The following is a 16,570-nucleotide window of genomic DNA, read 5'->3' as shown; positions in this document are numbered from 1 at the left end:
TATATATATATATATATATATATATATTTCTTGATCACGCGCCACGCATGAGAACAACGAATTACAGACAAACACAAGCCTCTTACATATATATACACACGCGCGAACATACACTAAACCGGACAAAACTGAAGTTTATTTCAAAAGAATGGATAATTACAAGTGAATAACCTCCCTGAATTCAGAAGGACATATAATCACAGAATCCAAACATAACCCACCTTTGGTGTGCGTGCAATCTATCTGAAGCATCGAGAACTTAACTCTTAGGGCCGAGTTCGGATTCTCCACGAAGAAATCGCCGACGTGGTACCAAACCCACTTCCCCGACCCGTCCACGTGTCTCTCCGACAACGCACGCTGACCATCCGACGTGGACAGCTCAAACCGGACCGGTTTGATGTTCCAGCCATGCACCTGCTCTACGTTACATGTCTTCCTTCCAAACCTCCTGCAGGGCTTGCCTAATTGTATCTTAAACAGAACACTGTATTTCCCTTGTGGAAAATTGAATTCGATTTCTCCCACCGCTTCTAACCACCATATTTGTTGGAGATAAGCGACAGATCCGAATCTATACAACAAAAAAGACATAAAAACGTTATAAAAAAGACATTGATTTATTCGATTTTTTATTTTAATTTGTACAATATGGTCCCATAGATTGGCATATACAACATTAGCCTCACAAGTAAAGTAACAAGGGAGAAAATATTCGATCTTATCCATTTGAGCGACTGAAATACGCAATTGATAGGAATATATATATTTTTATTTTGAGGCCCCATTGGAGATCCGTAGACTTACTATTCTCATTAAAAAATAAAATCTAATAATCAAGTGTTCTATATAAAATGGATAAAACTATCTTAGTGGGTACGATTATTCTAAAAGAAAAAAAATGCCAAGATGCGATTTAGATGGACCGTTTATGCTTTTGCAGAATATTATATATATATATACGTATGTATCCACTATCCACCATCTTTTTTTTTCATTTCGATTAGTTGTATTCGTTACATTCGTATGGGTTTCCTGAAATGAATTGGTACAATTTGAAGAAGGTATATAGTACATAAATTCTAATTATTCATAGTTTAAAGTCTACATATTTAGTTATAGAATATTGAATCTAATGTTTTCATATCCACAAGCAAATGATTTCAAGTGAGTTGAATAGACAAGAAAACGATATTTAACTATGATTTTTATAATTAGGAAACCTATTTTTGTTTAATAAATAATTATCTATTTAATAAGATAAGATTCTATGACTCGTCCCCCTCAAGTATCTTACGGTTTTTTTTTGCTCCCTGACTATCTTGTTTTTGTCGCAGCGTATAATATATATATATATATGACATCCAATCATCAAATTTAGAAAAAATGGATAAGAATAGGATATTTTTATTTTTCATGTTACACTAAACAAAACCACCTCATTGAGCTTATCTACGGAACTATAAACACTACCCCTTCACACATACATACATAAGGGATCATACGTCATATATATATATATATATATACACACACACACACACATTTCGTGTAGAGTTCATCCTTTGGGAATAGAAATTTAAATGGAAAAGCTTACCTTTTATCAATTTGGTATATGGGTTTATTTGTAGTTAAGTTAATAGTGTTTAAATTCGCAATTTGGCCAAACTTATTTATTAGAAGGATTAGTCAATAACTTGTTTCTAAACCTGTTGTTTGTTCAACAAATGAGAAGAGTAATAGGACTACGAAATCAATGGTGTGCAATCTTCAACCACAAGAAGTCAATCTTATTCTTATTATTATTTTTTTTAAAAAAAAATCCTATATATTTTGCAAACTAGTAAAATTAAGGATAATAGTTTTATATTAAACAAAATCATATTATATATTATAAAAAAAAAGGGAGAACCTGGATTCGTCAGAAGGGATATGTTCCCAATATCGTCGGTCATCGATTCCTGTAATCTTCATCGCCTTTGGTGAGATCGCCACTACCACTTTCCCGCTTCTCGGATCCACCCATGCCTCCTTTACATTTTCCAATCACAACCCAACCAAATTCAATCTTATTATTAAAACTATATATATATATATATATATTAATATATAACAACACACTATCCAGAAAGAAACTTTCTAAGATATTGTCTCACAAAAATCTGACATTTACGACATCCTTACACGCGCACATACACACACACACACACACACACACACATATATATATATATATTTCAAAGTGTTACCCCATCAGTCCAAGATTTCAACATATACTTAATTACACGGTTATATATCATATATAATTGTCAATATTCTGGACGTATATAAAGTAATTACCTTTGTACCGGAATCGAACCGATTTGGTCGGGAGAGCCTGGCGAAGACATCTTTCATGTTGTGGTTGGTCATATTCTTCGAGTCTTGTCCAAGAACCCTCTCCACGAGGAACCTGTAGTTGCAAGGCAGTTTCTTCTCCCACAGCATGTCCGATTCCGACGCCCTGTGAAACGATTGGCTCACCCTCGCCAGCCGGCATATCTCCGGCGGCTCCATGTACGTTAACACGGCCGATATACAGTTTTCCGGCACGTCCCCTAGCCCCGAGGCCTGATCCGACGCTGCCAGATCCGACGATGAACCCGCACCCATCTGAATCAAAGATTCGATGATAATATGATATGATATGTTTGATTTTTCGATTCAGGATTTGGTTTTGATTTGTGGGAGGAGGAGAAAATATAGAGAGATCTGATTCGACATTTCTACTGTTCTTTCGTTCTTTGCCTAACGAGAGAAGCTATGGTTTTCTTGGGTTTTAAAAGGAGAGAGAGAGAGAGGGAGAGGGACGTGGGGCATACGAGTTGACGTGCATGGAATTGTATTTTAGTGATATTTCTCGTAAAGAATACTGTGAAAAGTGTATTGGTCCTATCTTTTTATACGAGAGGAAAATAAAATTAAAAATGTAATGGTGGGGACATTTACCAAACAATTGTATAAAAGAATACAAATGAACTTGGAAGGAAAGGGATTCCATGGCATATGTTCAAACCATATGGTTTCATGTGAATGAACAGAGCAATAATCTTTAAAAGAATATATATATATATATATATATATATATTATATATCATACATCATACATTTTTTTACCTGTAATCCCGAGTCGTAGTTGTCGCAGAAAGAAACGGGGAATGATGTGAACATATTTTACGGTGAATTAATATCATTAATTTATAAAATAATAATATTTTTATATATATTCAAAATTTGAAAGAAAAAAATATCATATTTTTGTGCTGCATCACTAAAATATATGTTAATATTTTTTGGGTTTTATGTTTTTATTTTGCAAACCCGTTGAACGGTTTCAGTGTTCCATTTGGTTACTAATTAAATTTTGTTTGTATTATACGATTTATTTGAAAATTATTGTTTTTTTAATTAGAAAAGTTTAATGAATGTCGTTGCCCAACCAACTCCACAAATCTCCTTATTTAAAATATTAACTATTTAGCAGGTAGGCATTCCGTCATACAATGAATAGCTTTTATAACATAAAATTTTGTAATTTTACATAAATATAAAAGAGTACAGTTCAAACTGCACGTGTCATTTATCTAATTTATACATTGCAGGATAGCAGGCTAAATCTTTACGGTAAACATTTTTTTTTATAGCCCTTTCAAATAAAAAATGATTTTGGGTATTCTATGATCCATCACCAAAGGATTTGAAGCTCAGCCATTACATATACATACATATATATATATATATATATGAACTATACAGCTAAATGATGTCTATATTCTAACTTACTTTTTAAAAATTAAATTCATATTTTATAATTGATTTAGATTTAAAAATTAAATTCGTTGCTCCTCTGCATACGAAAGTAAAAACAATTACATAAACCTTGTGTGTGTGTATATATATATATATATATATAATTCAAGTAGATATAATCGTTTGAAGGATATTATTTCATAAAAAACTTTTAATAATATTTTTTGTGACTTTAGAAAAAAAAATAGCCTAACGTTTTCAGGCAGCACACCAGACTTTTACCGGAATCGAATCCGGACGAACTACAAAAGCATGCATCTTGCGAGCTGAGTGGTCAAGAACAACGCCACGTCATCATTCTCAATAACTACGAGGAAAATATAAGTTTTGCTTCCATGTAATTATATCGAAATTTTTCATATTTTTTTATATTTTGTTTTGTTTCTCTCTCTCTCTCTCGTATTTGTTTCAATTTATTTTTCTTTTAAATAAATACCTCAAAGTCATAAGACAAAATCTAGTTAGTTTTCAAATTAAAAAAAAAACTTCTAAAATTAGTTTTGCACGACGAAAGAAAATTAAATGGTTAGATTCAGTTGTTTTTATTTATAATTTATAGATGACAGTTTATATGTTTTTTTTCTAAATTATTTATTGAAGGATATTTTATAAAAAAAAATCTCATAAAGTTTGAAAAAGATTATGAGATATATAGATTCATCAACTTATTTTCTTGTCGGGCCAACGAGCATTCCTTATTTAATTTCTCTTGTTATCATTAATTGATTCGATTTTCACAAACGATTCTAGGTACTTTTATTTTATGCAAGAGAAAAAAAAAAGAACTTTATTCACTATAATTTCTGGATAGGTAACAAAGAAATTAAATATTATTTCCAAGAAAGCCAATTAAAATGCAAATATATATATATATATAGAGAGAGATAAATTATACTTAGATTTTAAAATAAAATGCAGCAGCAGCTCGCGTTATCGTCTAGGCTTCACCTCCGCTTTGCATACGCAGCATATCTGCGTGCAGAGACATTTTAATACATTCTAATATTAGATAAGGAAATTCCGTATTTTGCACATTAATTAGTGTATAGAATACATAATAATGAAACAATATTTTTATTATATGATTATTTAGAAACGAATCATTAGATGGATACAAATACATTTACCTTTTTCTTCGCCAGCCATTCCGCGATGCAATGCTCGTGGTAGGCGTGACCACACGGCAAGGTCTTTATAGTATCCCCACTTTTGTACTCGGTGTGGCAAATCGAACACCTATTTCGAAATCGATTCAACAAATACAAAATACATAGTCGCGAATAAAAAATATATATTCGATGAAACCATAGTATATAGTTGAAAACTATCGATATTTTACATCTCGTCTTTCCTCTGAGATGTTTCGGAACCGAACTTAGAAGATGGCAATCGCGAGATTTCCTTCTTTCTCAATCCATTGCTTACGTCCCCTATCGATTCTTCCAGCTCATTCAATTCCTAACCAAATCCACGTGTATTAAAAAATATATACGCGAATCATTACAATATGTATGTATGTATGTATGTATGTATGTACCTCGTAAGTCATATTGTCGGGATCGATTTCGTCCGGAGGAGCGGGAGCAGAGTGGGAACTGTCTGATGGTGAAACTATGGAACTATTTCCATGGTCATGCGGCACATGCGTTGCACTACTTGTCTAAAACTTGGAAATATTTTTTCTTCTTAATAATAATTCTTACGTAATCAAAACGTGCATGGGTGTGCATGTGCGTATGTATGTACGGATGTATATACGATCTTTACCGAGGGAATGTCAAGATTTGAAGCCGGACTCACTGCAGATTGGACGTGAATATATGTCAAGAATTTATATTAAGAACGAGTTGTCGATATATATATATATATATATATGTATATATATGTATATATTCATGCATAGAGATAAATGTGCAATTACCTTCTAGGCCTTGGAATCTATGGGCTATGTCGTCTGATTCCGCTGTAATTGATTTTAAAGTACAACAAAACGTTAAGGCGACGGATAATAATGTGATCGTATTACTCATTTAATTACCAACATTGATAAAAAATTTTAATTCCGAAAAAATCACTCACATCCCTGCGCTTGTAACAATCTGGCGTATGCTTCGTCTTCGCTTATAGAATTTGGAGGGACTTGATCTGCATATTTTGATTTAAAAATAAAATGTGAATTTTTCATAAGTAGATAACTATAAAATAAAAAGAGAGAAAGAAAGTGACACAAATATACCATGTTTATACATTTATACATATTTATCTGGCTCGTGAGTCAAATATTAAAAAATGAAAAAATATGTTTGCGAATCAAATAAAAATAAAAAATATTAAATAAAATATTTTTTTTATAAAATAATTAATAATATATTTAAAATAATAAAAAATATTTAAAATTTATAAATCTTTTTAAAATTATTAAAAAATATGAAAAAAATAAAAATAATTTTTTTTCTGGTTCATGGGTCAGTTTGTGTGTTTGTCGAGTTGGCTCACGACGAGTTTGACTCGTGATGGTTTTGAGTTACAGATGGTTTTGACATCACTAGCAACATCAATATCTTAATTAAAATATATGATAAATAATAACAAAATATACCTTCCATGGATTGTAATTTTCTTGCCAGCTCTTCATCCACATTTTTTATACGATCATCTGCACATTCAAAAGAAAAAAAATAATCCAAAAGGGTCATTTGCAAAACAGGATTCCTTGTTGTAATCAATTTTACATTAGATAGATATATTCTAATATGCGGTGGGCGATTTGGTTTAATTTGGTTATTCTAATTTGATTCGCTTAACAATCTTGTCCCTCATATATTCAAAAACTTTATTCCACATTCGTATGAATAATACAAAAATTTTATAAAAAATTATAACAAATTCCAATAACATATAGAATTTGGAGGGACTTGATCTGCATATTTTGATTTAAAAATAAAATGTGAATTTTTCGTTATAAGTAGAGAAGTATAAAATAAAATTGCACCCCAAAAAAAGAGAGAGAGAGGAAGCGAGACAAATATGCAACATCTATATCTTAATTAAAATATATAATAAATAATAACAAAATATACCTTCCATGGATTGTAATTTTCTTGCCAACTCTTCATCAATATTTTTTACACGAGCATCTGCACATTCAAAAGAAAAAAAAAAACCCTAAAGGTTCATTTGCAAAACAGGATTTCTTTTTTAAACCAATTTTACATTAGATAGATCCGATTTGGTTTAATTTGGTTATTTTAATTCGATTGGTTAACAATCTTGTTCCGTCTACATTTAAAAAGTTTATTCCACATTCGAATGAATAATACAAAAAATTTGAAAAAAATTATAACAATCATAGTTAAAATCAAAATAAGAAATAACGAAACTAAAACAGATATAACCCGCCATATATTTATATATATAACATATAAATGGAAGATGGGTATAAACAATATAATCACCTTCTTCTTGTTGAATCCGTCTAGCAATGGCAGCATCGTCCTCGACGGCTATGTAGGAGTCATCGAACTGCAGAGCCCAAGCCAAGGCCTCGTCCATGGCCTCTTGGTCCGACCGTGAATTAGGGTTCATCGTCGATCCACGTGTCACTGCTCACGCAGAAACTATACAATCGATCTCTAATCGTGGATTACAATTTTGGAGATACTTTCATGTACTGGAACTATGTTGAAGCATTTATAATGTTTATATGCTTTTTTTTTTGTTGTATGAGAAGATCACAATCATTTGTCAATCATATTAAATGTCATTCGCACGCCTTGATTATATGAACGTGTGCTTTTTTTATACGTGATTTAATGGTGTATATATGTTTTTATATATTTATGTGAAGGAATCGAGGGTGATGCCATTAATTTTTCATGGAGATTTTGGTATCTTTAAAAAGTAATTATATATATATATATATATATAAATTAAAATTTTTGTCTTTGTAAATTGTATCACGTTCACGTATGTATATTGATATATCGTTAATATATTTGAACCCATCGACTTCAAACTTGACCCCATGGAGAATTATTATTTTTACTGTCAATATCTTATATAACTTGATTGTAAATAATAAAATATGCCATGTTTTTATTGGAACGAATGCTTTTGTAGCTTTTATTTTCAATGTGAATCTGCTGCTCATCCTTGTGACTAGGTCACACATTGTATATTCCATAATTTTCATTTTTCAATTAAGCAAATATTCAAATATGATAGTTCAGGTACCCATATGGGTCAAACCACTTTATTTTATAAATACATAAGATCTCAAGGATACATATTCGTCATAGAATATCGAAACTGTTCTCATATACCAATACGCGATCTTTCAACATATTTTGTTCTCATTCACACGAATATTGAGAGAGTTTAAGTTGTAAAAAATAACCCGTATATTCTCGGCTCGCATTGTCACAATAACCGTAATTCTCCCAGACGCCGTACTCGAATTATTATTTTTATTATAATACTTGTTTGATATGAATTTAATAAAAAAAAAATATTTATGCATTATCTATTTGATCTAAAAAAATATATATTTATAAAATTAAATTATTTAGATCATATATATATAAGACTAAAGAAGTGTCAAAATATGAATATTATTATACAAACTATGTATAAAATCGATATCAATGATATGTCATATATACTTATTATTTATTTATTTTTTTCATTCTTTATATGGCAGAAATTCCAAATACTGATCAACATAATAGAAGAATGTAAACCAGTATGATGCGTGCAAATCCCGGATTCCTGTTATATATATATATATATATATATATATATATATATATTACACATATAAGGTAAATGTAAAGGCACAAACAGATGAAGTCACAATTAGTATCACATGGTATGTTAATTAGTAGTTTGATTTGAGATATAATGATGTGATTATGCATTGATGCCATTGGCAAACATATGTAGATTCCATTTTAAATGATGCATCTCTTCCAGATTCTATATTAAAAGGGCCATTTATGAAAAGAATCACACCTTTTTAGAATGATTTTAATTATATGTTTAGCATGATATGCATGCACCTTCTGTAACTTGAAATCTGTTCAAATATGGATAAACTTGATTATATTTACCCAAAAAAAAAAATTACAAGAAAATTACATGATTAAAAGCAATAAAAAGTCAAAGTTTGGATACACAAAATCCATCTGATTTGGGCCAAACAACACATCATAAGACTAGAATTGAATTTGATATAAAAATCTAATGGGTATAATTATTTTTTTTAAAACTAAACCTTAAAAAGCTTAATTTAAAAAAAATATATATAAATATTTTATCAACTAAAACTGAAATTGAATTCGACCGAATAGAAACTAAATTTGATTAGAGATCGAATCCAACTAAAACCCAAAACATGCACATCCCTCGTAGAATCATTTCCAGAACACAGATTTGTACTTGTATGTTTTTGGTATGTCCTGATTTTTATAATTTTGCAGATCTAATTTGATTTTTTTTAAAAAAAAAATCTGTGGGGCCAAAATCAAACATGAGTAATTGCACTTTTATCATTAAATAGGCATTACTTTCATCCACCAGTTTTTTTTTTTTTGGTTATTTAATTAGCTTCAAATATCACTTCCACTCAAAAATAAAAACCAGTGACCATAAAGATTAAAAGACTTGCATTCTTGTAATACCCTCAGGCCAAGGTATGGATTTTTTCAAGTTCTTAACAAAAATTTGGTTTTAGTTTTCATGTTTATTATATACAAACCATTTAAATATCCATTAATCATTGTTTCGGATTCATTCGATTATTAATTATGCTTTTATAGTTATATAAAATCATAACCATGTTTATCTCACACACTTCCTAGTCTCTTGTTAAATATTTCGAGTTAGTAGTATTGTCTTTTTTTTAAATAAATTTACATATATATATATATATATATTCTAATATTCGAGTGGATATAATATCCATAGCTCATCCAAATTATATTCGAAAAGATTCGTATAAAAAGAATAGGCAAACATAATTAATAAAGATAACGGATAGTTGATGATCCGTGCCTTGGCACCGCGTTTGGACAGCAACACCGTGGCTGCTGGTATCCGCCGAATTACCGAAATACCCCTAGACGCCTACTGAGAGGCGCGTGCGCGCAACAGTCGCAAGATTGGCGCGTGAGGGTTCGTTGCTCGGCGGACTTCACGAACTCGTGTTTCGGAGAAAGTGGGCCCCACGCGCTGGCTGTTTTTTCTCTCTCTTTTCCCTCTCCTCTCTACAAAGATAAAAATGGCGTTTTGAGTTCTTTATACACACACATGTCGTTTTCATTATCGTCCAGGCCATATTATTATTATATGTTTGGAAAGAGAATCGCGAGGTAATGTGTATAGATACATGTATAAGCATACATATACATGTGGACTCTGTGTTCGTTGATTGATCTTCTTCTGCTAAATCTGAACTTCCTTCCGACATTGTTTCTGTATTCTTCTGTCATCTTCTTCTTCTGTTTTAGATCTCCAAAACGCTCATAAATCAGGGAAGAATTCCGAATTTGCTTTTGAATTTGTCGATCTGAAAGCTTTTTTTTTTTTTTTGAAAGTGATGAACTGATTGTTTATATTTGATGTCACAGTGACCTCAGTATTAAAGAATTCGGACAAAAGTTGTTTCTTTTTATATTATTTTGGTATTTTGGGTGTTGTTTTTGCTTCAGAGTCAACTGGGTCCGGAAGGATTTCTGGTTTTGAAAAATAAAAATGTAAAAAAAAAACCTTTTTCTTGATTCCCTCAAATCCTTTTTTTCTCGCCCTTTTTCCTCCTTCCTTTTTGTCCTCTTTTTTGAGATACTGACAAGAACTTGCATTTGGTCAAAATTGAAGCTTTTGTATTCTGGGTCTGAGTTAAATTAGGGTTTCCTTTTGGTTTTTTGTTTTACCCTTTCTGAAATTTTTGGGAATGAGAAAATTTTGGCTTCAAATGTCAAAGGGATGGCCTGAAAATTTGGGGACTTTCTTGTCCTGTTCCTTCAATCTCTCTCATCTAATAGCAATTTTTTTTCTAGAGAGAGAATCAGAGGTTTCTGGATGAAGGGCCGAGTCATATCATATTTCCTCATACGGCGTTGTATTTGAAAAGGAGCCACCTTTCTCTTTCTTTCTGCTCCCGTTCCAAAACACACCAAAAAAGATTGCATTTTTTTTTCTGGGCATTGCTTGAAAGCGTCAGAAACTTGATTAACAAGCAACAGAAATCGAACAGAAGGAAAAAAAATCTTGTCGCTTGGTGATACTGACACCCTCAGAGAGCTAAATCCACCATTAGAGAAAAGGTTCTTGCTTTGTAATGATGAGTTTTGAGGGTTTCAACAGTATCAGCTGTAACAATACGAACAGTTCGGCTGTTGTTTCAGCCACTGTGCCGAGTTCTGTCGTTTCCCTTCTTCCCGTTGTATGTTTCTTCTGATTTGGTGATTTTCTTTTTCGTTCTGTCGTTAGATTTCTGAGAAATGCTTTCCTCTTTGGTTGTCTCCTTAACTGGTGGGTGTGCTTGATACATGGTAGTGTCTGGACTGTTGCAGAGAGGGAAAATGAATGGACATGGTGATATTGGTCTGGGTGGAGAGAGTTTCGATCCGGGTTTTCTCGGGAGACTTAGAGATGATGAGTATGAGAGCCGGTCGGGAAGCGACAACTTCGATGCTGTGTCCGGTGATGATCAAGAAGCCAGAGGACAAGACAAAGGCCGGAAGAAGAAGAAGTACCATAGGCACACTCCTCACCAGATTCAAGAACTCGAATCGTATGTCTTTCTTTCCAGTTTCCTGACCAGCTTTGGTTTGACTCATCAGGGGTTTGGCTAACTGACAAAAAGGTTGTGTTTTTCCTGTTTGTTTCGGTTTCTGGGTGTAGATTCTTCAAGGAGTGTCCTCATCCCGATGAGAAGCAAAGGCTGGAACTTAGCAGAAGGCTTGCTCTGGAGACTAAGCAAATCAAGTTTTGGTTTCAGAACAGAAGAACCCAAATGAAGGTACTGTTCTGATTAGCTTTTTGTTTTGTTTTGTTTTCATCATAGGTTGTTTCTTGCTTTGATTGAAAAGTTCATGTTTTTCTTGGCCAGACACAACTGGAACGACATGAAAACGTAATCCTCAGACAAGAAAATGAGAAGCTTCTGGCTGAGAACGATTTGCTGAAAGAGGCAATGAGAAGTCCGGTATGCAATGCTTGCGGCGGGCCGGCTGTTCCGGGCGACGTCACGTACGAGCAGCAGCATCTTAGGTTCGAGAACGCCAGACTGAAGGATGAATTAGCCCGTATTAGCAGTTTAGCGAACAAGTTCCTCGGTAGACCGGTTTCGTCCTTGGTCGGTCCACCCCCTCAGCCATCTGGCTTAGATGTCTCGATCCTGGGACTTGCAACGGGAATAAACGGCGGAATTAGCTCAGATATACCGTTAGGCATCGATTTCGGCGACGGGCATTTGATGAAACCCCCGGGAGGGAACGACATCGTTTACGAGAGATCGATGTTTGTGGATCTTGCCTTGAAGGCAATGGATGAGTTGATTAAGCTGGCGGACCCGGACTGTCCACTCTGGATAAAGAACACTAACAGTGAGAAGGAATCACTAAACCATGATGAATATAGAAGTGTATACGCCGGCGCAACTTGTACCAGAAATCCTGGATTTGCAGCCGAAGCTTCGAGAGAAACCGGTGTAGTACTTATCAACAGCTTAGCTCTCGTCGAGACTCTGATGGATGCGGTATGACCCGATACACACACCACATGGTACAATAAGACACAAGATCAAACACTTGTAACTTATGATTTTTTTTGGTTAACAGAACCGATGGACAGAGATGTTTGAATCAATTGTTGCTAGAGCATCGACCATCGATGTGATATCCAGCGGTACAGGTGGATCCATGAACGGATGTCTTCAACTGGTACGTTTCTCAGGTACCCTTTACTTCGCTAAATTCGTTCCCAAAACTGGTGGATGCATGGAAGTCATGGTTGGAAGAATCAATGGTGATGACAAGTACCGTTTTTTTTTTGTCTGTTTTTTCGGGGCAGATGCAAGCAGAGTTTCAAGTGATATCTCCATTAGTTCCGACAAGACAAGTGAAGTTTCTTAGATACTGCAAGCAACACGCAGATGGCTTATGGGCGGTGGTCGATGTTTCTTCCGACATTAACAGAGACGGTCCAAACTTGCAGTCTTATGGTGGCTGCAGGAGGCTCCCCTCAGGCTGCATTATACAGGACATGGGCAATGGTTATTCCAAGGTAATTCCATGGACCGGCCTAGTCTCTGGTTCATGATTTGGTTTCTAGGTGGTCCCTTTAACCGGTTTGGTCTGGTTTAGGCTTAAAGATTCCACTCTAGGTGGTTTCGTAAAGCTGAAGTAGTAGCTAACCATAAAAGATCCATATCTCTAACCGGTTTGATTCGGGGTTTTGCCGGTTCAGCTGAAACCGGTTCAGGAACCGTATCAATATGGAGAATCCAATGCTTTGTGATTTGAGACTTTTGGGACACAAACCTGCCCGAGATTTTTCTTGACTTTCTTGAATCCGAATGATTAATTTATTCTGAAAACTGAGTGTTTTGTCCTAATGGGATCGACATTGTTCCTGAGAATCTGAAGCCTCCTCTATTATCTTATCATAAAAAGATGCTTCCTCTTGTCTTAAAATAAACAAAACTTGCTCAAGACTTGGTTTTCAAGGTGAAGCTTGCTTCTTGCCTCGTTCTTACCAAATCCAGACTATATATTATACACATATTTATTCATTTTTCCCCCCTTGAACTTCGGATCTCGGGTGTGTTATGGTCAGTAGATTTTGACATTCCGAGTCCTCGTGTATTGCAGGTTACATGGGTAGAGCACTCGGAATACGACGAGAGTAACGTTCACCATCTTTACCGCCAGTTACTGAGCTCGGGTCTTGGTCTCGGCGCTCAAAGGTCGCTCGCCACTCTGCAGAGACAATGCGAGAGTTTCTCGGCACTTCTGTCTTCTCTCAATCCCACCGACAATCACTCAGGTCGGATAACTTCCTCGGTCTGTCTTAACCTTCGGGACGAGATCTTTCCGAGAATCCGGTAACGATGGCTAACGTTTTCTGGGTTTAGGTTTGACCCCTGCCGGAGCCAAGAGTGTACTGAAGCTAGCTCAGAGGATGGGGTTCAACTTCTTTGCGGGAGTTTCCGGGTCGTCAGTGCGGAAATGGGAGAAGCTTCCGGTGGCAAACGTGGGCGAGGACATGAGGATACTGACCCGGAAGAACGTGAGTGACCCGGGCGAGCCATCGGGCGTGATCCTTAGCGCGGCTACATCCGTCTGGATACCTGTGGCTCAGCACAGGCTCTTCGACTTTCTCCGCGATCAGAACTGCAGGAACCAGTGGGACATTCTGTCCAACGGAGGTACGATGAACGAGATGGTCCGCATACCGAAGGGACGGCAGCACGATGGAAACTCCGTCTCTCTTCTCCGTGCCTCCGTGAGTAAAAAGCACTCAACTTTCCATGGTTACGACATCTGGTTTTCACCTGAAATGATATGAATCTGAATGTGTATGGCACAGCAGGGGATAGATCAAACGGAGAGCAGTATGCTGATACTGCAAGAGACATGGACAGACCCATCTGGTGCAATGGTAGTGTACGCACCGGTGGATGTATCGTCGATGAATGTGGTCATGAATGGCGGAGATTCTGCATACGTGGCACTCCTTCCGTCTGGATTCTGGATATCGCCAGATGGGTCGAAGGGTAAAGTGAAGAACGAGGTCGATGGGAACACCACCACCTCCACCAGCAACAACAATGGCGGATGTATACTAACAGTAGGGTTTCAGATTTTGGTGAACAGTCTACCGAACGCGAGACTGAACATGGAATCGGTGGATACAGTGAACAACCTCATCTCTTGCACCATTCACAAGATCAAAGGCGCTCTTCTTCAGTAGCTTTTGCCTAAAGTTAACCATCTTTCCTTTCCTTTCCTCTTTTCTGTTCACCTTTTTTTTTGGAGCTAAAGATAACGGAAGATGAGTCAAGAACGAACCATTGGGGGGTCTGTTGCGTGTTCCTCGAATGTTTCACGATTTTTGGAGGAAACGAGAGTTTAACGTTCTGTTTCATGTCTTCTGTCTGAAACTCGGTGGGGGTGTGGTTCGGGTATTGACTCGTTCTTGGATGCCATTAAGCTTTAACCCTTTAGGGCAAGTTTTTCCTGTTTTTTTTTTTTTAATTTTCGACAAACAGTTAAGTAAGATTTTGGGAATTTTAGATTAGGGTTTTTGGAGTATGAGACTTTTGTATGTTGTTGTGACTTTGTGATGAATTCGAGCATTGTTTCTGTTCTGTACCTACTCTCCGGTTCTCTCTCTGGTTTCGGTTTTGTTCAATCAGAGGACCCAATGGGCCCTAGAGTTATGGGCCTTTGGCCCAACATGGGTAACGACACAACTCAACGGCAGGACATCTACGTATGGAAACGTCAAACGGCACGGTGTCCTTACGTGTAACGAGAGCAACACAGTTAGTATGGGGTGGCTACGCAGATGCGTGCACTGATGCAGTGATTACCGTCGCAATTCGCAAATAAAAGAAAGAAAGAAGAAAAACAGGGCGCAGTTTTCGACCAAAACGCAGAAACAGCACGTAGTCACTCGAGATTGGTGTGGCGAGATCGAACGGCATCGGGGCTCTCACCCAAAATCTCCCCCAGCTTGTAAATCACCATCTCGAACAACACGAACATCGCCCCTTCGTACACACTCCCCATCGGGAGCAACGGCCTCTCCGCCGCATCTCCGCCGTCGTCCGCCATGGTCTGAGCCGGGATGTAGCACACCGCCGTCGCGTGCCTCACGGAGAACCCGGTCTCCGGCTGAGCGGTGAGGAGCAGAACCCTAGCGCCGGCGGATCTGGCCACGGAGCAGATGGCGTCGACGGTGGAGAATCCGCCGGGGCCGGCGGAGGCGATGAGGAGGTCGGCGGAGGAGATCGGAGGGGTGGTCATGTCGAAGACGAGGTGGGAGGAGAGGCCGAGGTGGAAGAGGCGCATGCAGAAGGCCCTGAGCATGAGGCCCTCGCGGCCGACGCCGTAGAGGAAGATGCGGCCGAGGCGGGAGACGGAGGCGATCTCCGTCGCGAGGAGGTCGAGCGGGGGAGGGTGTGGGTGAGTGGGCTTGGAGAAGACGGAGGCGATCTGGTTGCAGATTTGGGTCGATAGTTTTGAAACCTCGGCGCTCTTTTCGTCCGCCATGGATGATGATGATAACGATGATTGGTTGGAGATGCGTGTTCTGTTTTCAGATTAACGTATATTATAATTTTGGGAATTGTAGGGCCATTCAAGTACTAAACTAAACCTCCTTGCCCTAAATTTCGGGCCACAAGTTGCAAAATCGAATATTCCGAGGAGAAAAATATTTATCCACGGTGGAAAATGGGATCACTCACTCCCGGACGAGTTTCCTGACCCCGAAGGCCAAGTACAAGCCACGACTGAAGACCTCCCGACTCACCTCGGAAATCTCGTAGATCCCTCTCTTGACCTTGTCTCACCCTTCTGGTCCCCCCGGATTTGTAAAGGTTCGGTCTCGTCGTTCCTATTAACATGATCGTCATGTCGAGGTTTGAATATCCCGATTCCTTTTCTCTTTTTATTTCTCGGTTTTTCTTCTCTTTTTCCATTCGATTCTCATG

The 16,570-nt window shown here is 36.7% G+C and overlaps 4 protein-coding genes across 11 annotated transcripts; 1 reads left to right on the top strand and 3 right to left on the bottom strand.

The window, feature by feature from the left end:
• Positions 1-61: 61 nt before the first annotated feature.
• Positions 62-2,915, bottom strand: LOC104811992 (F-box protein PP2-A14). The gene is made up of 3 exons (XM_010538904.1): positions 2,341-2,915; positions 1,913-2,031; positions 62-574 (listed from the first exon to the last, which is right to left on the bottom strand). The coding sequence occupies exons 1-3, from the start codon at positions 2,650-2,652 to the stop codon at positions 157-159; spliced, it is 849 nt and encodes a 282-aa protein (XP_010537206.1). The 5' UTR covers positions 2,653-2,915; the 3' UTR covers positions 62-156.
• A 1,830-nt stretch (positions 2,916-4,745) lies between these two features.
• Positions 4,746-7,444, bottom strand: LOC104811991 (E3 ubiquitin ligase BIG BROTHER-related). The gene is made up of 10 exons (XM_010538903.1): positions 7,305-7,444; positions 6,930-6,986; positions 6,449-6,505; positions 5,929-5,994; positions 5,771-5,812; positions 5,617-5,648; positions 5,387-5,509; positions 5,189-5,307; positions 4,977-5,085; positions 4,746-4,821 (listed from the first exon to the last, which is right to left on the bottom strand). Exons 1-10 carry the CDS (start codon positions 7,432-7,434, stop codon positions 4,780-4,782), a joined length of 777 nt encoding a protein of 258 aa, XP_010537205.1. The 5' UTR covers positions 7,435-7,444; the 3' UTR covers positions 4,746-4,779.
• Positions 7,445-9,495: 2,051 nt separating this feature from the next.
• LOC104811990 (homeobox-leucine zipper protein HDG7-like) lies at positions 9,496-15,220 on the top strand. Of its 8 annotated transcripts, none has more exons than XM_010538900.1 (9): positions 9,496-9,539; positions 11,421-11,641; positions 11,752-11,869; positions 11,960-12,607; positions 12,690-12,791; positions 12,922-13,134; positions 13,722-13,896; positions 13,985-14,355; positions 14,440-15,220. In XM_010538900.1, the coding sequence occupies exons 2-9, from the start codon at positions 11,430-11,432 to the stop codon at positions 14,821-14,823; spliced, it is 2,223 nt and encodes a 740-aa protein (XP_010537202.1). In that variant the 5' UTR covers positions 9,496-9,539; positions 11,421-11,429; the 3' UTR covers positions 14,824-15,220. The 8 variants fall into 8 exon arrangements, with proteins under 8 accessions (XP_010537202.1, XP_010537199.1, XP_010537201.1 ...); XM_010538897.1 differs by lacking the exon at positions 9,496-9,539 and adding an exon at positions 10,113-10,217; XM_010538899.2 differs by lacking the exon at positions 9,496-9,539 and adding an exon at positions 10,130-10,217 and having other exon boundaries at positions 11,404-11,641.
• A 126-nt stretch (positions 15,221-15,346) lies between these two features.
• On the bottom strand, positions 15,347-16,456 carry LOC104811988 (3-hexulose-6-phosphate isomerase). Its single transcript, XM_010538892.1, has one exon. It carries the CDS (start codon positions 16,125-16,127, stop codon positions 15,525-15,527), a length of 603 nt encoding a protein of 200 aa, XP_010537194.1. The 5' UTR covers positions 16,128-16,456; the 3' UTR covers positions 15,347-15,524.
• Between the last annotated feature and the right edge of the window lie 114 nt (positions 16,457-16,570).

Source organism: Tarenaya hassleriana, unplaced genomic scaffold (assembly GCF_000463585.1).
Source record: "Tarenaya hassleriana unplaced genomic scaffold, ASM46358v1 Cleome2, whole genome shotgun sequence".
In the NCBI taxonomy this organism is placed as follows: domain Eukaryota; kingdom Viridiplantae; phylum Streptophyta; class Magnoliopsida; order Brassicales; family Cleomaceae; genus Tarenaya; species Tarenaya hassleriana.
The sequence above is the reverse complement of the archived record's forward strand: the minus strand, read 5'-3'. Positions and strand labels throughout refer to the sequence as shown.